This window comes from Pholcus phalangioides, unplaced genomic scaffold (genome assembly GCF_987345545.1).
Source record: "Pholcus phalangioides strain wild (caught in Gottingen) unplaced genomic scaffold, Ppha-v1.0 ptg000015l_1, whole genome shotgun sequence".
Classification (NCBI taxonomy): Eukaryota; Metazoa; Arthropoda; class Arachnida; order Araneae; family Pholcidae; genus Pholcus; species Pholcus phalangioides.
The window spans coordinates 36,558,716-36,584,075 of record NW_028301608.1 but is presented as its reverse complement, the minus strand read 5'-3'; the positions used below and the strand labels follow the sequence as shown (position 1 = coordinate 36,584,075).

General features: G+C 33.6%; 1 protein-coding gene across 1 annotated transcript; it reads left to right on the top strand.

Annotated features, from left to right (window-relative positions):
• The first annotated feature begins 803 nt into the window (after positions 1–803).
• On the top strand, positions 804–25,117 carry LOC149075938 (uncharacterized). The gene is made up of 15 exons (XM_089243454.1): positions 804–906; positions 5,127–5,203; positions 7,556–7,711; positions 10,117–10,308; positions 11,723–11,906; positions 14,376–14,429; positions 15,187–15,249; positions 15,474–15,845; positions 17,403–17,636; positions 18,567–18,742; positions 18,877–18,997; positions 20,092–20,241; positions 21,542–21,660; positions 24,011–24,242; positions 24,691–25,117. Exons 2-15 carry the CDS (start codon positions 5,195–5,197, stop codon positions 24,786–24,788), a joined length of 2,160 nt encoding a protein of 719 aa, XP_089099580.1. The 5' UTR covers positions 804–906; positions 5,127–5,194; the 3' UTR covers positions 24,789–25,117.
• Positions 25,118–25,360: the final 243 nt, after the last annotated feature.

Sequence of the window (25,360 nt, the reverse complement as noted above, 5' to 3'; positions counted from 1 at the left end):
GGATTGCCGCGGTAAGGATTAAAAAAAATCAGACTGATCTAAATTATAGTGACGGACTCGCGATGCGAGGATCCGGGTTCGAACCCCACAGTGGTGGTCGGCTGAAGTTGGTTTTCTGTGGTTCCCAACTTCAAGGCGCAAATGCGAGCCGATCTCCCCGTTAAAAAGTCTCGCCACAGAGAGCAACAGTCCTACAACGATAAATCATTCAATCATAACACGTCACTCATAGTTAGAAAAACTGGTGGCAGATGGCAGCACTACACATAACAAGCATTACAGAGAAACAAAAAACTTCACGTCAGGTTTCAGTACACGTACACGCACATTCCCGCATGTACCGATTCGTTGGGGTTCCGCGTGGGGGGGGGCGTGCATGTGTGGTGTAGCAGTAGTAGGTAGGGCCTCCAAAAAAATGGCTCGGGGATCCATGATGTTCTTAAGTCAGCCACCTCGTTGGGCAAATTTGCCTGTTGTGGCGTTGTATTTGTATTTGAAAAAAATTACGGAAAACAAGGGTTATATGGTCATAGAATTCTGAAAATTGTAGTGACCATATGAACTGTCTTTCTTGGGACAGATTATTATTTTTTCATTGCATTGGGCTTACTGAAAATGCTTATTTTGTCAAAAATGCTAATAAAGAGCACATTGAAAATTTTCTAACCATAAATTTATTATTTAAAGTAGATGTATGCAAATGAATCGTCCCGTTTTTTTTTCAAATATGGTCAACCGACTGAAGATGAATTGTCTGTTTATTTATTTCATGTCAACAAACAGCAACAGATATGCGCATGCGTGCGAAGCGTTAGTAACGGTGGGGTAATCGGATCTAAACATCGTCTGATCCTCCAGTCGTGTGTTTACGGCGAAATTAAATGAGTTTTCCTGTGATATGCCGAAGTGAGTGCTCATTATTATCATTCCACAACAGCCCATGCTTCCCGCGGTGTTATTACGCACTAATTTTTTTAGCTCCATCTATAGGAAATTGACGGCGATGGATGATGGACTGGTAATCACATCGGTAATGGTAGGAGGTGATTTGTGGGGATGATGATGATATTTATACTGTAATTAAGCCTCTTCGGAGCGTTGGAAACTCAATCACGGTGCAATTTCAACGAATTAAGAGTGATATCGAGGTCATTAATGTTGGTGGCGAATGAGTTTGATCCAATGCATTCAAGGGCAATTAAATAAAAACTTTGGTAATATTGTATACAAAAATCTTGGTATACCGTAACCATAGATCTTCTCAAAGGTGGTTTTCATTTGTTCGAGACGCAGTGAAATTTTGATAAAACAATACTTTGTGGACCAAGAGAAAATATCGCTGTAGAGGGATTATCTTTATGTATCGAGAGGCATGAGTAAAACATTAGAGTTTAGAAATTTCCAAACGCGACCTAAAAAGTATCGTTGTAGAAGGATCTATCAACGATGTTGCTACAACATTCAAAAAAGTTCCGAGACTTATTTCGTTAGGGAAGAAGGAATAGAAATAGAGGCTGTTTATCTGATGTTTCCTTTGAAGTAACTAACCCTGTGCAATTATGCATTTTTGCCATTGCTTATACGAAGATGTAAATGTGTATCGCAAGTCTTTTTTCCCCTCGCACCCTCTAGTGCTTCTGTGGCTGCTCGCTGTACATCTTCCAAACCAGGGAATCGTTGCCTTGTAAGCAAATTGTTTAACCGAGGGAAAAGTCACATGGGGGTTAAGATCAGGGGGAATAAGCTGCTTGTGAAGGTATCAGAATGCAATGTGTTGACTGGCAATCTAACACCAGGAGGGACTCGTGTGTCCTTAAATGTGCACATATGATTTTCGGTGACCCGCAAGCAACCAGATCTTTGGAAGGCCAAATCATGGGCGCTACATCACAATAATGTTCCAGCTCACAAGTCCCTTTTGGTGTCAAATTACTTGTCAGCTTTCACGACCAGCTTATTCCCTCTGCCCCAGTGGTGTTTGCATTGTCATAGTGACCGACTCGCTTTGCGAGGACCCAGGTTCGAATCCCACCATGGTGGTTTGCCAAAGTTGATTGTTCTGCAATTCCCAACTTCCAGATACAAATGCGAGTCAATTTTCCCATTAAAAGACTCATCACAGAGAGCAACATGCTTACAGTAGTACAAATATTCGCTCATTACACTTCACTCATCGTTAGAAAAACTGATATCAGATGGCAGCACAAAAGCATTACACAGGAACAAATTTTATGTTAGGGTCACAATACACAGCACACATTCTCCAGTACACTCAGGGTCTTCTTTGACCACCTGCTTGTATTTCTTCATGGAGAAAGAGCGGCGGGCCATGCTTTGGTTATGAGGAGCAGCGAGCAGCTTATTCATCCCCTGATCTTGCCCCATGTGACTTTTTCCTTGGATATAAAATTTACTTAAAAGGCAACTATTCTCAGGTTTTGAAAAAAGTGCAGTGATGAAGGCACTGGGAGATGTGACGAAAAATACTTGCATCTGTGTATGAATGATGGCAAAAATGCATTATTGCACAGGGTAGTTACCTCGGAGGAAACACCTGATAAACAGGTTCTATCTGTACTCATTCTTCCATAATAAAATAAGTTTCTGAAATTTTTTAACATAGTGGTTGATCTACTCAAAGAAGAAGTTTTTAATTGTTTGATTTACAGTGAAATTTTGCGGACCAAGAAAAAATGTTGCAGAAGGATTATCATTATATTGAGAGGCAGCAGTTTAACATTGAAGTATAGAAATTTCCAAACATGATTCGAAAATAATATTGTTGTAGAAGGATTTATGTTCATATCGATGTTATATGTGTTTCACTGTATTCAATTTGTGATGTCCACTGTTTGTTATATATAATGACCATTTAAAGATTTAATACCGTTCATGTGATTGAGAAAAAATTATCTTTTGTGAATGAATTACTATCAGGATTTTAAAAATTATCTATCAGAATGATTGGAAGAAATATGAAAATTCTGTAAATTTAGGAAAGAGATTAGGGATGATTGGATCAGTTCAGGGATTTAGGATGTAGGGCCCTTAACCAATGGACCTACTAGGGCATTGCTTAGGGGCCACATACATTGGGGACATCTCAATAGCCCTATTTTAATGGTCAAAGGTTGTGGGATATAAGACACTCCAGTCCTGCAGCTAATGCATAGTCATGTGGCAATAGTGACAGACTTGCATCGCAAGGATCAGAGCTACATCTAGGAGGGAGCAGGCGGGTCTATTGCCAGGGCCGCTGGACTAGGGGGATTATATTCACTCTTTAACTGCTCCTTCTAAATTTTCCAAGGGCACCAAAACACATGCTTGCCCTGACTGACAAAGTATCTAGTTTGATGCTCTGGTGAACTTATTTGCCATGTTAATTATTCCCAATGATTACTCTTGTAATCATTGTATATTTTCTAGTATCATATTTCTCACCTAGGGTTAACCATATTTAATGTTTCTCTGACAGTTGGTTATATTTTTTGGTGGGAATTAGTGATATCTTGTATTTCTGACCTTGGTATACCATTTTTTCCCCATCAAATATGGTCATCCTAATCATAATGGAATAACAGCTTTTTACACTGTATTTGTTTGCATCTGGTTACATTTTTCACCAAAAATGTCTTGGAAATAACAATCTTGGTTGTAACAACACCTTATCATAACAACAAAAGTTCGTGGAATCTTCAATGTTGTTATAACCAAGTTTGACTGTAAGTGAAATCAATATGATTACTCTTTACATTCATCAGGGGAGGGATAATCAGATCAATTCAGGCATGCAGGTTGTCTTAACACATGGGCCTACCCGTTCATTGCTGAAGGAGCTCCATGATAATGTGTTGGTGAAAATTTTGAAAGGATGTGAATTGGTGGGCTGGTATTTTTATCCAGGTATATTACTTCTCCTGAGGACCTATAATGCTGTTAAGATGGTAGATAGTAGGTACTGCAACAGAGGCAAATTTAACGCAAGTGTACCTTTTTCCCCGACTTCTGAAGGGCCATGAAAAATCCAACTTCACACTTTTTTCCTAATTTAAGGGGGCCCAATGTTTTCTTCTGTGCCAGAGGCCTCAGTCAATCTTAATTCGCTTTTGAACTGCAGGGGCGTAATATCCTGTGTTGCTAATATATGCATGTGTATTTTACCAAATTTTAGTTTGAGTGCAGTACTTTATCAATCTCGAAAGCCCCAAAGCAGAATATGCCAAAATGTGCGACATACGTCACAGAATAGCCAGTGCTGTTGCAGAACAATCTGGAAGAATTTTAAGAAAAGTGTAGAAAAACACTATTATGTATATGCGAAGTTTTACAGCAGAACATTTTAAGTCAGCTGAGGGCTCGTTGCAAAACAATGGACCTACTAGGGCATTGCTTAGGGGCCACATACATTGGGGACATCTCAATAGCCCTGTTTGAATGGTCAAAGGTTGTGGGATATAAGACACTCCAGTCCTGCAGCTAATGCACAGTCATGTGGCAATAGTGACGGACTTGAATCGCAAGGATCAGAGCTACTATCCAATGCGAAACATTCTGCTTTGGGGCTCCAAAGGTGCCTCTACTTGCTCCCTTTGGCCGTGAGGTAATTAATTAATACAAATGGCTTTTGATCTTTTTTTATCCTATGCGCAAACCAGTTGGGATCGCAGCATCCAATGAAATATTTTGTTGCAGCCGTACAAGTTGATGAAAATTTCAGTAAACCACTCAAGGCCAACATATGTATACATGACATAACCCTTCAAGCAGTTTTTAAAATTTTCCTAATCCCTGTTATAACTGCCACATTGGAAATAAAAGCATGTTAAGAACCCGAGATATTTCAAGGTGACTGAAATAAAGTAGATCAAGTTTGACGAGATATCCCAGGATTGCCACTGTAAGGATTAACAAAGTATGAACTAGTCTGGTATGATGTTGCTTGTCATATACTCACAAGCTTAACAAGTAAAACGAACAGTGTGCGCAAGCTACATTCTTGGCACTTGATCATTTTTATCACACCACTGTCATTTTCTAGAACCATTTCTATAGACGTTACAATGACAAATTGCGATAATAAATGTTATCTGTGATGATATTCATTTTAACTTTTCTTTTTTTAGGTTTCTGAAGCATTTATTAAACAGACGATTTTCTCTTGTCCTTTTGTTTACTTCACATCACTAGCTTTATGCCTTTAGTAAGCGCAACTTTATATATATTTATGAATTTGATCAATAGAAAAAAATGATTGATTGAATCATTGAATGATACTTGATTGCTGTTTTGCATAATATTATGTGATGCACATTTTTAAAAATATACATGCCTATTTTGAAAATTATGTAGCTAATACCCTGCACACTGTTTAATTTGATTGTTCTGCTACCAGGGTTATCCTGATTGGTAACTATATCAAAAAAAAATCCTGGTTGTAAATACGATGACCACCCCAAAGCAGAATATGCCAGAAACTGTGACATACGTCGCAGACAATCTGGAAGAATTTTAAGAAAAGTGTAGAAACATTATTATTTGGGAACTTTTACCCCAAAACATTCCAGTCAGCTTAAGGCTCGTTGTGGAACATTCTGCTTTGGGGGATGACCATATGTCCCATTTGGTCAAAAAGGACAACTCTGTTTTTCCTTTCAACATGACAGGTTTCAAAATGTTAAATCGTGCACTTTTTTCAATTGCTCAAAACAGTATTTTTTTCTCTCATAAAACTAATTTTATTTTTATTCGGAAATTTTGCAGAGTTCGAATGGAACTGTAATATGTATTACGAATTAGATGCGTTTTGTAATGTACGGTACGTTCTATAGATTTCCTTGTGAAACTTTTTGGGCCAAGGAACTGTGTATGTGATCAATTGAAAGAAACTCTCCATGTACTGAAGGAAGATACTTTTTTTACCTTACACATACTTTCTGTATAGGAAAGAAATTTAAAAAACAGCTCCATATGTACCAGGCCCATCATTTGGGGAGTCAGGGCCCTCTTCCCCCTGGCTTTAGAAAATACACTTGAAATGGCATATAGGCTATAGATATATACTTGCACTGAGTATATGTTCTTTGCCCCCACCCCCGGAAAAGTTGAAATGACGGTCCTGATGTACATGAATCATAGTGGCTGTTAAGACCCAATTAGGACATTGTGAATTAAGTACAGGAATTTAGATCAATAGAGTCTTGTAACCTCCTACATATTCTAGAAGATTGATAATGATAACGTATAGGCAAAAAAAATGAGTGATTCAACATTAGCTTCAAAATATGCAATAGGAGAAAACTTTCAATGAAAAAAAATTGATAACATAAACCAACATCCTGATAACTGTAAACTAATGTTCTCCCATGTTATGATATAGGTCCATTCCGTACTTAGAGAAAATGATAACATTATCCATGTGATTCTAATAAGCTGCATCTACAGAGATGTATGTGGGGGAAGGGGCACATTGTTGCTCCTCCCAAGTCAACCAAAAATTAAAAAAATTTCAAATATTTTCATAAAAAATAGAAAAAAATACCCTTTATATGCTATTTTAATCAATTTCTGTTAATTCAAATGCTTTTGAAGGTTTAACTCAAAATTTCTCTGTAAAAACAAAATCACTTATGCCCCCCCCCAAACTGTTTGTACTCCCCCCCCCCCACCCCATAGATTGACCCTGTGTATGCCCACTAAATGGAGGAGAATACAGTAGGCTTGTAGATTTGTCTTGAATTTTTTAGTGTATCATATATGAGCTAACTAAGCTTACCATCATCCTGTTTTGAAGTGTCTGCCTTGGTGTCCTGCAGACATTGTCCGAGGTGCAGAAATGTCCTTGAATATCTCAATTTGGCAACTGCCCTCTGTAGTGAACATGGATTGCTTGAAATGGTCATCTAATATACTAGACTAAATAGAAAAAACTTGTGGAAGCGATTTGTAAAAATTTATTTGTATGCATTCATCCTCTTTATTATGCTTTCTGTAATAGAAGCCAGGTTGAAGTGAGCTCTACGTCTTTTATCAAATATTCACATTGAGCGAATAACTTCTGCTGATAAGCTTGTACATTAATTTTGGGTACTGCTGTTCGCATGTCTAAACTCTGCATAAGTCTAGTGCAGTATCGTCATAAGGGGTCCAGTTGAGGAGTGTAAATGGTTCATCCTGTTAATTTTCAATTTCTGATTTTTAATTTGCCATTATTTCATGTTTGGAACTACATTTAGATTTAAAGAGATTACATAATAAAAATTCTCCATATAAAACCATATATTTATAGTTTTCTTGAAGATTATTCAAATTCATTCTTGAAAAAATTAAAGGTTACCCCGGTTACACACACACACATACAGAGGTACTAAATGGGCTATAGCCCAGGGCAACAAGAGTTCGGAGTGAGGAGGCAAATTTGAGGAACAATTAGTGAAGAAAATTAGACAAATAGGAAATGGATGGCAAAATTTGTATAGCCCATGGGCAGCCTAACTGTAAATCTGCTTTTGGTTGTATATAAGTATACATATATATAACTAGTATTTTATTTCAGGATGAATTTCATCCATTTATTGAGGCCCTACTGCCTCATGTTCGATCCTTTTCTTACACATGGTTCAATTTGCAAGCTGTGAAAAGGAAATTTTTTAAGAAGCATGAAAAGCGTATGACACTGGAAGAGGAAAGGGTCACCAGAGAAGAGCTCCAGGTACATTGAAAATAGTTTTAATCTTTGATTCTATGGTAGTGTAACTTCTCATTTATATAAAAGTTACTGGACAGGATTCGAGACACATTGAAAATGTTTTTGATATAGAAAATTCAAACTAAACTCAAGTCCTTTTTCTCAAATCTGTTGTTCAGGCACAAAAATATCTAGCAATCACACATCCATCAATTATTTGCTTTTCTTCAAAAACAGTGATTCTTAGATTGTGTCTCACACAGGGTACGCTGATTTAAATCACTTGATTTTTTTTAAATCATTGATTTAAATTTCGTTTTTTCTTTACATAAATTCAATGATATTGAAGTAAATGTAGCCTGGTATGGTTCGCATGTTACTGATGTGTGATAAAGTTTGAGATTAAAAGAATTATAGAAGATCTTTTTTGGGAGTAAATATAGACTTGAACTTAATCCCTAGATACAGTGCAGAAAGAAAACTGCTCTATTTCTAGATTTTATGCATGAAAAATATTGCAGAAAAATATAGGGAGGTAAACTGCACTATATGCAGTGCAGTGCATTGCGGCACTAGGGTTCCCATTATTAAAAACAGAGGAATGTAAACAGTTTTCTGTATAAAGCCTTGTCCTAATTGCTAATTCAAAATAATAGCTAATGGATGATGTAACAACATAGATATCATTGAGCTTTGGGCTTTTGACTTTATTTTTCGTATTAAAATTTTGAGTTTGTTCATTTTTTTAACAAAACTCATTAAACCTGTGAAAGAATAAAAATGTGTAAACTATTAAGCAACATCATGTTAGTCGGAAACACATCCATTTATTGTGCAAGAAACAATCTTGCCAATAGAATTTGTTTTATTTAGTTGATGCTGAATGGCCCTTTGGTTGTACATAGATTGAATCACCAGTTGTATGATACTGAGTTGCCACCACTCATCCACTTCAACGAGGGGCCCTCATGAATATAAGTACTTTTCTCTACAAAAAAAAATGCTAATGCATGAAGTTAATTTCGGTTCAATGATCTTTCATGTTACATATACATGATAGAGTTTTGGTGTTCATATTTTTTGCTTGTAGTTTGTTTGTAGTTTATTCATTAATGCTTAATTAAATTTGAGCGATTACGAGAAAAAAGCAGTTAGGTGATATGAAAATATGCGTGCTTAATGATTAACAAGATTTGTTTTAATTAATAAGCAGTCAGTTAATATTAATTTAAAAATCTTATTTTAAAAAAATCATGATTTTTTTCATACTCTGGGCTCACATACCCAATAGACATCCATGCCTTTCTGAGGGGAGCCTGCAAAGTTTATCATGCCTCATTTAAATTTACTTTTTTTACAAGATGAAAGAAGCTTGTATATTTTGAAAGTCTTATTATCCATAGTTATAAATGAAACAATGCCACAAGCACCCTATGGGTCCATGAAGTTAAGGGAAAATGGGATCTGTGTTGCAAGAGTTGGAGAAATATTTTGAACCGCTTCGAAAGTATCAAATACAGAAAATATCTGCAAAACATTATTAATCTTTCTACACCTAAGCTCAAGGATACTCAAGCATTTTGTTGAGACAGAATGGAGATAAGTTTATGTAGTAAAAAGTCATTATTCTAATTTAACCTGCATAGTGGGTTGGAGCTAACATAGATGTTTTTCCTGTCTGATGAAAAACATCAGATTTGGTGTTGCAGGGTCGTGAATTCTAAAATGACTGACACGTTTAAAAAGACATACGACAAAACATATTGGCATAAAACAAGAATCTATCCATACTTAGATAAGACACCCATAATCTTTTTATGGGCAGTGTATTATATATTATTAATTACTTTTGAGATATATGCTTTTATATTGGGTTGTTGTATTATATAGTTATTATTTGGCATTCATATTTTTTATGGGCATCTTTTTTTCAGCCATCTCATTGGGCAATTTGTCTGTTGTGGCCTTTGTGTTCGTTATATATTGATGAGGAAACATATGAGTTCAAAATTTCCTTAGTAAAGAAATTGTGGGGCTACAGTAGGGATAGCAACTTGAAAACAAAGCATCACAGTCATAAAGTGTGTTTAAAACTTCATTTTTGGAAATTTCATTAAAATATGTTAGCAGCAAACAAGAAGATTGAAAAACATTAAACATCATAGAATTCAAAAATTCAAACCCAACCGTTATATACTGAATTTGTCTAATGTGGTTTTTTTTTACTTTTATAGAAATTTTATTCCAAGCATTACTAATCGTTAACTAGAATTCAACATCCTTAAAAAAGTTCTCAATAATATGTGTGAATATGGCTCAGCAAAAAAAAAAAAAAAAATTTGCAGCACACATGCACAAAAATAAAAACATTTCTGTAACTTATTTATTTTAACTGGCATTTAACTCTTTCTATTGTCTTTGCCTCGCAGACAGAGTCTATTGAGGTCAAACAGAAATGGGCTTCCAGGTTACTTGGGAAGTTACGAAAGGACATAAATCAAGAATGTAGGGAAAGTTTTGTACTGGGCATCACTGGCAAGAAGGAGTGTAGCTGTGTGCTCAGCAATCCAGATCAGAAGGGCAAAATGCGTCGAATTGATTGCCTGCGTCAAGCAGATAAAGTGAGTTTTGTTGTTAATGATGTTATATGCAGTAAATAATTTTGTAAATAGGGATATGTATCCTCTATAATGATAATGGACTATATAACAGGTCTCTTTGGTTGCTGATGTACTTTTCATAGTGTTAATATGCTAATAATATCTATATTTCTTTAATAGTTATATGTTTCTGTGGTCTTTTGAATATCTTTATACAAGTTGTACCAAATTGTTTGCAGAGCGGATATCTCTGCAACCATTTTCTTTATAAACATATTTTCAATTACAAGAAGTTTTGAAGTTTACTCAAAATATCTTAAATTTTCCAAGGGGTTCTATACATGAAAAAATAGCAAAATTTACTTTTTATGTAGACCCTGTGTGTTAAAACTTCCAATTAGTGGCGTGTAAATGTGTCTTTGGTAAGTCATTTACAAATGCAAATACAACGCCACAACAGGCAAAATGCCCAACGAGGTGGCTGATAAAAAGATGCCCATAAAAATATGGATGTCATATATTTCAAAAATACAGCAACCCAATTAAAAATGCAATTAACACAAATTATAAACAATATATACACACATGATAAAATATTATACAATGCCCATAAAGAATACTTATGGTTGTCTTATTCTCTGTTACACAACATTACATATTTTTAAAAGCAATTTTAACTGATATTTGACTTGGAAATTTTCAATTTTCTTCGAATGATTGAAGATGTTGTGAATAATTGAGGGTGGGGTTCACAAATTGCAAACCGTAAATTAAATTCAAAGTAAAATTTCTGTAATTGTCAAAAAGTGTAATTTCTATTTATTGTGAATAAAAAAATATATGGAAGGATTGAGCTGATTCTAGTTATGTACAGTGCCTAAAAATGGCAACGTTTGAGCCAATGACAGCTTGCCAACACATTGATAAATTGCCGAAATATAATGTGATTTTATATCTTATTTATTTAATATTTTGATAAATATTGCATTTTAAAAATATTAATTTTTTTGCAAAAGACTTCAGATCAGGGTCTACATTTCAATACATGGAACTTTTAGTGCACTGTTACTGCAGAAAAAGTTAAATAATTTCTTTATTTTTTTATGCAATGACCCCCTCAAACGAACCTTGAGATTTTAAAAGTAACTGCACATTATTTGAAAACTTTTTGTAATTGAAAGTGTTTTTAAAGTCAACGGTTGCAGAGATATCTGCTGTTCAAACAATTTGGGATAGCCTTTGTAGTTCTTTCACTGTATAAAGTAAAATATGTCTGTAAATGCCTTCATTTTTCCCTTTGATATGTAGAAACATTTTTTTCTTTCTGATCTGTCTTGTGAATAATTTTTTTCAGGAACAGAATAATTTTATATGCCTTAAAAAATTAAAAATCTATCTCTTTTTCTCTCACCTTCTTCTTTTTAATGCTTTTCAGGTTTGGAGGCTCGATCTAGTCATGGTGATCTTGTTTAAAGCTGTTCCTCTTGAAAGTACAGATGGAGAACGTCTTGAGAAATCACCAGAGTGCCTCCACCCCGCTCTGTGCGTGAACCCAAACCATATTAACATCTCCGTCCGTGAACTGGATCTATATTTGGCTAATTTCATCTTATCACAAGGTAAGTGCCATACTAAAATGAAAATTATGTGAAATTATTATTTTTTTTTAATTCTTATGTTATTTATATAGGAAGTTCAATATTATGGAATACTTTTTCTATTTTTTATTATTATTCCAATTTAAAAGATGATAGAAACCTGAAATCTGTACTTTTAGAAAATTTGAAATCTTTTCTTTGCATTGACCAACGTGTGGTGTTTAAAAATAATATCATGTCCAAGGAAAAAAGTATTTCTAGAAAATATTTGGCCGGTGATATGGGGGGCCGGTGAAATAGGGGGTTGAAAATGAAGAAAATTAACTAAAATTGGTCAAGATTTAATGAGTATAACATGAAAAATTAAAATTTATTTCTATAGTTGGTGGTGATGGTGTCATATTCTACGTACAGAAGTCACAGATGCAATCTTCTTTCTCTGACCCAGAACAGTTAAGGGGGACCCACAGACAAAGGGACACATATTGTTGCCAGACCTCTTCTATTCTACATTCCAAAAATTTCCATCTTGAAAATATATTCTAGCCCAATTCAGATGATAGTATTCTGTATAATCCAACACACACCATCTTTAGAAAAATAGCATCCCATTTAACTAGAAGAAATTGCTAGCTAAAAATGAGCATAGCATAATGAAATGGAACTTTTAATTGCACATTATGCTTTGTTTCAAATTATTGAGCATTCTTCCAATAATTAATAAACACTTCTGAAAACTTGTCTGATTAAATTTTTGGATGTAGGTAAAACAAATTTTCTCTAGCAGCCATTATGATAGTGACAAGCAAATGACACTGAATGTTGATCATTATGGGGACATTTTGAAGTAGTTTATCACTGTTCCACTTGGCAGCCATACCTGAAGCCAGAGGAAACCTGACTGTTCCATAACCCCCACTTCCTATATTTATTAGATGAAGAAAATCAATGTTTTTTTTTGGTAATGATTCTATAATGCAAAACAGTATTTTCAACTTTTGTATTTGTTAAGTTCTAGAGGAAAAATAATGTTCTGAGAAAATTCAACTAGAATTAATTTATGTAAATGTTTGACAAGACACTACTCTTTTTTTTTTTTTACTCATTGCATGTTGTGAAAAATTTGATAACCTTGTGTAGACAACTTCTCTATTGCTTTGACTTTTAAATGCAAACAATTATTATAATTGTCATTATAAAGATGATATAGAGGGCATCAAAAGTAAGAAAATAATTTAAAATTTTCTGGTGTTCATTTTAAAAGCATAACGTAAATATCCTGCTTTAATGGCTTCTGTCCATGTTTTCTGAGAAAGATGATTATTCTTTTTTAATGGAGATGAATATTCTTTTTTTTATATGTAGATTCTACTCATGAAATGATGGCTTTTCATGTTTATACAGGTTCATAAAAACAAGCTTGCCTTGTATTACCTAAAATTTGAAAATAAGTTTTGTAAAACACTATGAAGCACTGTAAAAAAAAATAAATAAAAACTGACTCAAGACTAAAATAAACAGCTTTACAATTGAATGTAGGAAAATTTTCAAGAGGAAGAGAAACTGAAGATCTTTTTATTTTACATTATTTTTTTTTACACAATCCAGTCAGGGTTGTAAGCATCCTCCAATGTGATATGATCAGCTCATTTCTCTGTCTCATACATGCTAATAGAAAAGATAATCTCCTCAAATGTCCAGACCTGTTTAGTTTGCTCCTATGACAAGCAGTTTACCATGTTCACTGAAAATATTCACATCCCAGCATTTTTTAATGCATTTTCTCTTAGTCTAATCTTTCAGTTTACATGAAATGGCTCAAAATCTTACTGGAAGAGAAATAGAGGTGGATTTGGAAAATGATTCTGAAGCAGATATAAATTAATCAGGCTAGAGTGAGTTATTCTGATGATGATTGACACTGAAATTCAGTTCACGATGTGGCTGTGTTATGTTAGTGTGTGCATTTATATCAACTAACATGTTTTTTTAACCAAATTCATTAGCCGAGGCTAAAAATAATGCAAAAAAAATATCCATTAACAGAAAAATTTATAAGGTATCAGGGCACAACTCCTTTATTAAATGTTTTTATTGCTACAAATTTATGCAGTAATTTTGTCATCTGAGGGATTCTCAAAATTTTTTTACTTGTGACACCTTTGTTTAGAACTGTGAAATAATGTGATTTTGAATTTTAAATTGCCATTTGATTTGGTATAAAATCTTAAATTTTTTCTAACTTGTATATTTCCATTTCAGATAAAGGTAACTTAATACCAGGTTTTCATTTAATTTAGTTTTTGATCAAAAAATTCAGTATTAAAGAAACTTTACATGTATTTTTACAAGTTATATTTTTTTGTGCTTTGGAAGTCTTATGATATTTTTTTCTATTTGAATTATCACTGTGATTGTCAGTGATGTGCAATGCAAAAAAACAAATTACATTATTTTGGAAATTAGAAATTTATACATTCTATATCTTAGATTTTCTGAATGGTATGAGAGATGATATTTGCCAGCAAAATGAAGAGGAACGAGGTAATTTATAGTTTTATGAGTAAATAAAATATACATTTTGTTTCAGAAACAAATCTTACAAAAAAACTTCACACAGACATAATGCGCCCCAATTTTAAAATACAGAAGTAGTACAGTGTTGAGTAAAAAAATATTGAAATTAAAGGAAGTACACAGGAATACAGTCAAATCCCATTTTAACTAACACTTTTCTAATTCCCCAGATAAGTTTACATGGGAACAATGCAAAAAACCTGGAATTCCTTTATAACAACATTTTGTTATAACAAAGTGATTTATCTGGTCTCTGAGTTCATTATAAAGGGATGCGACAGTATTTTGAGCAAAAAGAAGTCATAAAATACATTATGGCAATGTGTAAAAATAATTGTTCAATTATCTAATTTCTATTTTTATATGGACATGGTAGCCTAGATTGGTGTGATACTCACCTATTGTACTGAAGAATATTTAGAGACGTTTGATACGCAATTCATCCTTATCAGAATCTTGGTATGAAGGTACAACAGAAACTGCAATAAAATAAAAGATCTCCACCCACTCAGAGGCAAGATGCACCAACCTCTCAGCAAGATAGATGACAAAAAAAATAAAATATTAAAACTTGAATATTAACTGCCTTGTAAATGAATGTAGATGTAGTAATATAGGTCACCTTTTTATAATATATAATTTTACACATTTATATTTTGTCAAACAACTTATGCAAATGCATATTTCTTGCATCAGATATATATTTCATCTTGTTATTTTACAGATGGTGCCACTGTAATAACTACTGGAGTGTTCACATCAGCAGAATTATATAAACTTTCAAGAGGTGATTTTTAATTTTCATACCCCGCCCTTTTTTATTCCTTACATTTACATGTGGCAGCCAATATGATTAAAATATCAAAAGTAAAAAAAATCTAGAATGGGTAGTAAATTATTTATGAAAACAAATATTTAAAATTTTTAATTATATTACCATAATTCTGTTTTGCATGAAAATTACATATTTATTCATATTGCACAAGGTTTTTTTTTTTATTCACTTTTCAGGAACTATGCTTGAAGCAACAAATGGTGTGCAGAAACGGCAGGATATTATCATTGATGCAGCCAATGGTAAACAAGCTCCTGTCATCAGGATGTGGTCACCTTTCTGTTACGCACCGGAGAACAATCCAAATGAACTGATAGGCGTTCCACGTGTCGTGGGAACTGTACCAGATACAGACAGTCAACCATCTCCTCATGAAAGCCCTTCTAGTCCTTCTGAACCTAGCATGAAACGGCTAAAGAGAACTTCTTCCAGTGATGACCTTGATGACACCGGCAGTGAAAGTGCTTATGATGGGCCTTTAAAGCAGCAGCAGCACAAGCCTGTAATTGAAACAGTCATAGAGATCCAAGATATGACTATGCAGAATGGTAAGCTGGGTATTTTGCTGCATTTTCTTAATCTCATGTTTCAGATTTGGATATTGGAAAAAAAAGTAGTGTGGTGTAGATCAGTGGTTCCTAAAGTGTGGATCGCGACACCCCGGGGAGGGTGGTGTCATTAAATAGTGGGGGGGGGGAGGGGTGTTCGCAAGAGATTCTCCAAAATAAAAACATCCAAGATCGTAATTTACTTCAATTTTTTGCAATGGAAATAAAAATGTGTCACAGTTTAAAAAAATGTCTTTACTCAGCTGATCTACTCACCAAGTATTATAAGGTAAATGTAAATTTTATCAAATTATACCTGTACAAGAAAATCAATTTATCAAGTTATTAATTATATAGAGGTGACTCATAGGGAATCGTCCAATTTCAAACTTATATATTTTTTAAAATTAAAAGCACAGAATGCGATAAGTCGTATGTGAATGCAAAGGCAGAAATGTCTACGTTTTATAAAAAATATTATTAATGGTCGATTTCAAGTGAAGCAATTTGGAATCGGATGATTCTTTCTGAATCACCCAGTATATCAAAATCAAAGAACATATATCTCACTTACACTTCCAACTTGCAAAAGGAACATTAACTACATAAAATAATTATATAATATTTATTATATAAATAATTAAATATATATATATTGTGTGAAAAGTGAGTATCACCAAATCAAAACTGAGAAACCAACTCCTTGAAAAGTTCTTTTGGGACGACACATTTGCTAATAAAAAAAATCTGATGTTTTCTGGGACATATGGTCATTGTATGTATAGGGTTGCCGATAAATTTCTTGTCAGAAGGAGGATCATGCTACAAAGAGTTTGGGAGCCACTGGTACTGATAATTCTTTTTAGACATTAAGTTCTATGTTTCAAAATTTATGTAGTTCAAGTAAAATCCAGAGATATCGATGGATATCCATATCCAGCTTCAACTTTGAGTACCAGGTAGATCATGTCATACAGTAACAAGATGCGAAAAAATTACATATTCATGTCCAAACTTATGACCATCTTCAAGAGATTAGACAATGCAACCTCACTTTCTTTTTTTTCTTTTACAATCTCGTTTTTATCTTTTTAGTGGAATTTTCCTTGCATATGCTTATCAGAAATAGGTTTCTCTGGATATGGACTGCTTCTATTTATTTTTCAACAGGAGCTCTTGAATTTCTAATTTTTGTCATTGCTTTAATGAATTAAATCACTTTAATTTTAAACTTTCTATATGAAAAATCAGAAAAATATTGCTTGTTTTGATCCAAATGAGCAATTTTTTGAGCTCTCATTCTATTATTTGTCAGAACTGGCCACAGACAGGCTGACCTTTCCCCAATGCTTGCATGGGGGGGGGTCGAGGAATAGAGATAGGTTTTAGCATTAAGTCTATGTAGCCTACTGTTCATTCAGCAAAAACTGATTGCAGAATAGAGGTGACAACATATGGGAGTTTCACTGTTTGTATGATATTATATAAAATGCATAATACAGTATAACATTTTAACATACAAAGGTTTATACTATACCATTTCTTTTCCATAAACAGTGCATCAATCCGGATCCCTGCAACCGTTGGCAGCTAGTCACGTGGGAGTTATAAAGAACGAGTCCTCATCGTCTTCTAGTAGTTTTACTCCTGTCAAACCCACAGTTGCAGCATCTCCTCTGTCTCCTAAGGTGGAGGTCATCATAAGTACTCCTCCTGTCGTTGGCGGAAGTGGAGGGAATGGTGGCAATACTTCATCTCCGGAGGCTGAAGTCTCTCCGAGGATCCAAGATCGTAAGACAAACCCATTAAATTCAAAATCTAGTTTGTAAAAAATTGACTGTCTAAATCAGTGTTTTTCAACCGCCAGGCCTTAACATCATTCATACTGGGCCACAAGTGACTTGTGTCAAGTGTGTTTGACAAGTTGTTTCCTATTTCTTTATTCATTCGCTGTTAGTCATGTGTTTGACTAGGCCTTCCACTTGCAAAAACAAATGTCCAGATTTATGACCATCATCCGTCGTGTTTGGCTAAACTTGTAAAAATGAATGAAACCGAGCCGCAGGCTTCCGAAGGTTGAGAACTGCTGGTCTAAATAGATGTTTTTAAACTAAATGGCTAATGCATCAACCTCCAGCTGAATAAATCCAATTATGGATTTGCATGAATGTATCTATGTTCAGAATGAAAATTTTTTTTAAATGCTCTTCTATAGTTAATCTTTTATGGTATAAAATGGTCATGGTCCAATGAAATGACTTAATAAATGAAATCACTTGAACGAATGAAATTCATTATCTATAGAATTTTTATCTTCATGTAAATTTTGTATTCCATGTTCAAGTTGTTCAGTAGTTTATGTAGAAAAAGTCTCTCTGCAGAGAACTAACAGACCTGCAACATGATACTTACATAACATGAAAATTCAAGTATTTACCATTTTCACAAAACCGATGGTAGCATCAGCAAGAACATGAAACAGGCACAACTCCAACAACAACATAAGTATGTTAGAACCACACATACACTCAGATCACACATTCTGGCATGTACCATGCCAATGTATAATGAGTTATTCATTAGAAATTCCGAAATTCCGCAACAGAATGTGTACGAGTTGCATGTATTGTTAAGTAGTAGTATTTAACACAGATTTTTTTTGTATCCTTACCAATGATATTGTTTAACTAGAGTAATATAAGATTTTATCTCCGAGTGAAGGTCTCACTCAAGCTGAAGATTTGGACCCTCCCACAACCTCTCTGGTGATGACATTGCCAACATCAGGTCCTTACTATATAGTTACATCAGCAAAGTACCAGGAAAGTGGAGACACACTGTCAGATTTTGTGAATCTTGTTTGTCAAGAAGCTCATAATTCAAGTGCTAGTTCTCAGGTAATGTGAATGATGATTTTGTTTTTATTTATTTTTTTATCTCATTCTAACTGCTGTGTTCAAATTTCAAATCAATATTTTCATTCTCCTTTGTTAGTTTAATTCATATATAAGTATATTTTGAAATATTTCAGTCAAGCTCAGAAGCTGACAGCACAAGTCCAACAAAGATTACTCATTTTTACACAAGTACAATGCTTCCACCTCCTCCACCTGCTCCTGTTGCAAGACCTGTAGCTATAATACAATCTGCAGGTATTTTTATTTTTCAGTTTATTCAGTTGTATGTGTATTAATTTATATTTAGAAAAATGTGTAAAAAATATGAAATATGAGAGGCCAATGCCAGTGTTTTTGTCAAGGTTGGGAACCCCAGACAATTGGCCCAAGACAAAATGTTTTAAAGAGTGCATAGGAATAGTTCTAACAAAATATAGCACTAATTCTCCCCTACCTTTTGCAATCTTGGATAAATATGTAAAAAAATATTGATTCATATTTACATACACGTGGACATTATTTTATATTTTTTTATAAATTTATATTTTATTTCTCTGCTTATGTATTTTATTTACATTTCTTAATTATTAATTTTCACATGATAATTATTATTCCACAGTTCAATTTTTTAGCTTGCCATCAGTTTGTGAAACTGGTCTTTTGTTGTTAGTATTTTTTTTCATTCTTTTTTAGCAAAATATTTATTCTTTCTTTTGATTTTTGTGATCAGCTTGAATTGGGCTGTTTGGAAAAACCGATAAAAAATATATTTATTATTGTTTATCAAGTCAAAATCTGTTTCAAATTTTTTTTTTATTTTTGTTCGACATTGCTCGTAACGTGAGTCAAAAAATTTATATTTAAAAACTTTCACTTACTTTGCGAAATACTCATAAACAGAGTTACTCCTGATCTGAAGATTTTAAGGCAGATCTGACATCTATCATATAGTGATAGATTTGGTTAAAATTGGAAGTTTCTTCCTGAAACCCAAGCACATAGACATCCCCAAGCCATATTCTTGCTTTTTTTGATATGACCAATAAACTATTTCAAATTGGTGCTCCAAACTATTTTTATATCATTTAATGCTAATTTTCAAATTAAGATGGGATAGGTTCATACATGTGTAATGCCACAGCTACTTATTGCTCTTTCCAACATGATAATGATATACAAACATGACACAGAGACCAAAAATGAAAATTTTAACTAAAACAAAATGAAACTGTTTTCATTTTGAAGATAGTTCTTTCTTTTTTGAAGTTTGGTTCATCTTCTATATGATAATATGATATATAAATACTTTTTCCAAATTTTATATGTATCTCTTTCTGCTCCATATTTAGTCAGTGCCTCATCTTCCAATTCACCCCCACCATCACCTTCTTCATCACCAAAGTCTCACGAAGTCCAAGAAGAAGATCCCAGGTGTGCCACTCCTGAAACAGATGATGGTGTTGATCCACCAATTTCTCCTTTGCCAAGTGCATCATCTGGTACTATTGTTAAATCTCTCTCTATGTCATTGTATGTTTGGTAGTCTTGTTATTATCATATATGGTGAGAGATAAAACTTTGTTTTATTAAAATTTTTGCTTATTAAATTTATATTTTAAAAAAAAGTCAGTGGAAATTAAAATTAAATACAGTGATGCCCAAAGTTGTGCAATAAGTATTTCCCACAATAACCATATAAGTCGAACTAACGTAAGTCAGGGTATAATTTTGCTAACAGCCACTGAATATTAGTTAATTGGGGCTAAAATTTTTCAAAAACACATGTGTAATATTGTGAATAAAGCTTCAGTTACTCTTGCATAATGTATTACATTTAAAATATGTTATTTTCAGTACTGATGGCTTCATGAAATCCAATTTGCTTTGTCACAGTCCTTAAAAAGCGTTTTATTTCTTAAAATATGTGCAAATTAATGTCATGTTTAGTCTGCTTTGAAGTTTTAATTACACCCATGGTCAATCAAAAAAAATAGGCTGCTTGTGTTTGGAAGAAAGAAAACTGCTTTTACCCATAGGTTGAGACCAATGTAGTGTTGCAGACCAGGTGCATACTCAGTAATGATTATCATATCGAACAGTATATTTTTACAAAAAGCATGAGCATTCCTGAACAGAAGCTTTCTTCCTGTCTGCAGAAATGGCAGATGCCATGAAAGCCTTCGTTCAGATGACAGTTTAAAATTTTGGCAGCTTCCAACTCTTTAACAGCTTTCCCAACTTATACTGTAGTCTCTCAAAAATCAGTGTAGTTTCGTTATGCATATCTGATCGATTGAGCAATTTTTACTTGATTATTTCTTAGTAACCGCTATCATCTCAGCAATAATCCTATGATTATGCTTGAATATGTAGTATGTGCATTTTTCACAGAAAATTGTGCAAGTCAAAGTTCTTGTAAGAGTTAAGGTATTACTTTATGTCAAAATTGGTGGTTTCATTGTTATATGCAGTATAGCAAAGAGTTATTGTATTTTCAATGTACCAAAATTTATTGCCCATTTCTAGCATTGAATTGTGGAAAAATATTGAATGTGGATTCCCATTTTTGGTGATACTAGTCGTAATGAAAAGATGTGGAAAATCTTTTACAAGTGAAAAAATTTGTGATAAAAGAATTAAGTTGTCTTTGGGTTATTAGCACTGGAATTTCCAGCTTTTTTTTTTTTTTTAGTCTCAAAGATAATATTCATCTTGTGAATAAAACAACTTTTATAATATTACATGAAATGTATATGAGCTTGTAATAATGCACATTTTGTATAATGGTTATTAATATAGGTCCCATAAGCAGTAGTCCAGATACTCCACCTCATCTGAGCAGATCTGTGATGAGCAGCCCATTTGCTACTCTAGTTAGATCTGAGCATACGTTTGCCCACATACATCCGCAAGCACCAGTAAGAAATTTTCTTTTTATCCATAAAACATATGTGCTCTGCTATCCAAAATCATAATTTAATTCATTTTAGTGATTACATAGAAGAGAAAAATTATTATATTTATGAACTATGGGGGGGGGGGAAGAGATTATGTGTTTTTTTTTAGTTTAGGGTAAATTTAAATGAAAAACAGTGATATTTATATTTAATGATACATTACTAGATTTAATCCTAAACATTGAAGTTGGACAGTCTTTGAATGTATTCTTGAAGTTCTGCCATATTACCTTATGCATAACTTGAATAACTAGAAATATGAATCTGTAATATTAGTTATAAAAATGCTGCTGTTGAAAACTTTTAGTATATTTTTAATTAGCATTTCAAAATTTTTTTATACCTCAAACATCAACATGAAAAAACAAAAACTTGAAAAACGAAGAAAAGAAACATTGAGTTAGCTGTTATCCTATGCCACTGTTTCTTTTCTTTAGAAAGTGGACACCCCATTTACATTAGAAATCTCTTGCGACATCACATCACCTGAACGGTACCATGCATGAATCGTGGTAAAACCATCAAAATTTGTAAACATGAACAAACATGGCAGCCCATTCAAAGTTGAAAGTATTTTTATTTTATATGTGTTTGATTGTAAGACAGCTGGTAGATAATTCAATAGGTCTTCCAATGCAGACCATATTTCATAGCAAAAATTACGGAAAATATGGAACATTGCTGGTGATAGACAAAATTCCTTATTTTGTTAATTTGAAAAATTGAGTCCTTCTATAAATTCAAATACAAGGCCACAACAGGCAAAATGTCCAACAAGGTGACTAAGAAAAAGATGGCTATAACAAATATGGATGTGATATATTTCTAAAATACAGTAACCCAATTAAAAATTCAATTATAAAAACTAAAAACTATATATACATGATAAAATATTATGCAATGCTCATAAAAAATATTTATGGTTGTCTTATTCTAAATATGAGTAGCTTCTCGATTTACCCCAACATGTTTATCATATTTCTTTTTAAACGTAGTGCAGTGGTAAGATGCTGCAATAAACTTCAAGGCATGAATGTGAGCCAATCTCCCCATTAAAAAGTCTTGCCACAAAGAGCAACAAGCCTACAATGATAAAATTATTTCAATCATTAGACTTCACTCACAGTTAGAGAAATTGATGGCAGATGGCAGCACAAAACAAGCATTACACAAGGAACAAATTTCATATCAGGTGCACAACACATACACACACATTCCAACAATTCATTAAAAGTTCTGCTGAGGAATATGGATGAGGTGAATGTGTAGTTTAGTAGCAGTAATGATAAGATACTCATCTTCCACCATTAAGGTTTCTGTCTGGGTCCACGGGTTTCAACTGGGAAGAGAACATAGAAAACAAGTACTTTATCTACCAAACCTGGGACGACCACTGATAAATGGTGCCTTCCCACCCAACTCCAATGGCAGGAAATTGCTGTATGGCGATATCACTGGAGTTGGTATGCAGTAAAGTTGAAGTATTAAGTATCATTAAAGAAAGCATTGCTGAAAAAAAGGGCATTTTTTTAGAATAGTCAGACAGCAAATGATGCCAAAAAATACAGAAATGTCCTGCAAATATGGTTACCTTATGCGTTACTTCTTATGTTGGTTCTCTTATTATGGCCATAAAAAAATTATTATGCAAATGTATGTTTGTCGGATTTTTAAGTAAATTGCAGGATTTTCGTAAGAAAGTTACAAAGTTTTACCCTCTGAAGGTTGGCAGGGTTGTATACACATAATAACTTAGAAAACATGGGAAAATTCTTTTCATAAAATTCTTTCTAAGATTGCACTGTAACAGCACCGATTTTTCTGTGCCATATGTCACTACTTTTATATATTCTGCTTTGGGGCTCAAGTGTAGCTCAGGCATTGAGAAGTTTTGTACCACTCAAGCTGTGTCGTTCCCAAAAATTTTATACCTTTATTTATTTTATTTATTCACTTTGCCAGTTTCTATTAGTCTTTTTGTGTCAAAAGGAAGTAAAAAAAATGTTCTCAAATAGTTTTTTTAGTGAAAAATATATATCAATCATGATCATTTTCTGACCCTCAAACTGGAGATAAATCGGGCTTTGAAAAGATTTAAAAATGAGTTTAAATCAGTTATCAGACAGTTCCCTAAAATAATATGCATAGCACCTCTTGTAATGTACTAATGCAAGAGCATATAATAACTAAAAATACTACCTATCTGGTCTAAGTATTCTGTTTTGTGGTTTATTTATTTTGCTTGTTTTTTTTATATGGAAGTTTGTACAATGAAGTAAATTTCTTAATTTTATTTATTATTTTTCTGTAGCTTTTCTCATACTCGAGCATCAGCCCAGTGAGTGCCCTGAGTGGGGTAATAAGTCCAACCAACCTATCTATGTTCACTTCTCCAGTCACCACTCCACGCACAACTCCTAGAACTACTCCAATTCCTCGCTGGAGTGGGCAGTTCATCTCCTTGGACGACAACATTGACTATAATGTCATGGCTGGCTTGATTCCGAGTACCAATTCTGATTCTGACCCACCTCACATAATTGGTAATTATTATTTCTGTTCAATTCTTTTAAGTCTAAGACAGCTGAAGACGGTCCAGATAGGGAGTATGGGTATGTTTTGGATTTGTGAAGGGTGAGGAAGAAAATGAAAGATGTCGTCAGAGTCAGAAACCTGAAAAACAAGTGTAAGTCACATAGAAGGGTAAGGAGGAGAAAAGAAAAAAATAATAGAAAAAAGAGTAATGAAAACTTTAACGAGTCTACTGTGAGGAAAAGAAACCGGCTGTAAAAGAGTCAAATAAAGGGGGAAGGGGTGTATATTAATCTTTTCTTATAAATAGTAATTGTAATGTGAACTGTAACTTGTATATGTATAACAAAATATAGTTTATCTAATTTGTGTGCTTTGTTTCCTTACTGCATACTTTATATATTGGAGTTTTACTATAAAAAAATGTCTTTATAACCTTTTAATATTTCTTGTCTTCAGAGAGGTATTTCCCAACTGTACATACCAGTGAAGCTGTAGACGCAAGTATACAGACAGGAGCCTCGTCACCATCACCAGTGAAGTCAGAACCATCTTAGAGATTTAAAAAAATTTGAATGCAAAGCATTTGATGAAGGGCAAACATGGGAGTGATTTGCTTTTGCACCTTGTGCGCAAATTCAGCAATACCTTTTTCTATCACAGACTCACATACACTTTATTACCTGTTGTTAGAATTTTTTGACAGGAAAAGTGTTAAAAAAACAAGGGCATTTAAACTTTAGATGATCCTGTCAATAGCATGGGACAGACTGCTGTAGACTCTTTTAAACAGATACAGTCTTCAAGGCTGATATATTGTGAGATTTAGCCAAAGGTATCAACTGTGATACTTCAGCTTTAGCGTGTAGATCACATTTTTTTTTTTTTTTAAAGAAAATTATATCTGCTGATGTATGGTAGAGATATTGAATTGTTGTATGCTTTTTCATTTTGAATTCTTTGAAAATTTTAGCACTTTGTTATACTGTTAATATTTTAGAGAAAAAAATCTTCCCTCTTTACTCTCCTCAATTCATTGGTTTCCAGATCAATAATAATCATAAACAAATATACAGCTACTCCCGTACTTGCGAACAGGATCTATTCTGAGTATCATCCTTGAATCGAA

Bases quoted from the DNA above. Each gene is read 5' to 3' on its own strand.
- LOC149075938 (XM_089243454.1), top strand. The intron at 10,309-11,722 runs GTGAGTTTTGTT...AATGCTTTTCAG, and splicing joins GCCTGCGTCAAGCAGATAAA to GTTTGGAGGCTCGATCTAGT. The intron at 24,243-24,690 runs GTAATTATTATT...TCTTGTCTTCAG, and splicing joins TGACCCACCTCACATAATTG to AGAGGTATTTCCCAACTGTA.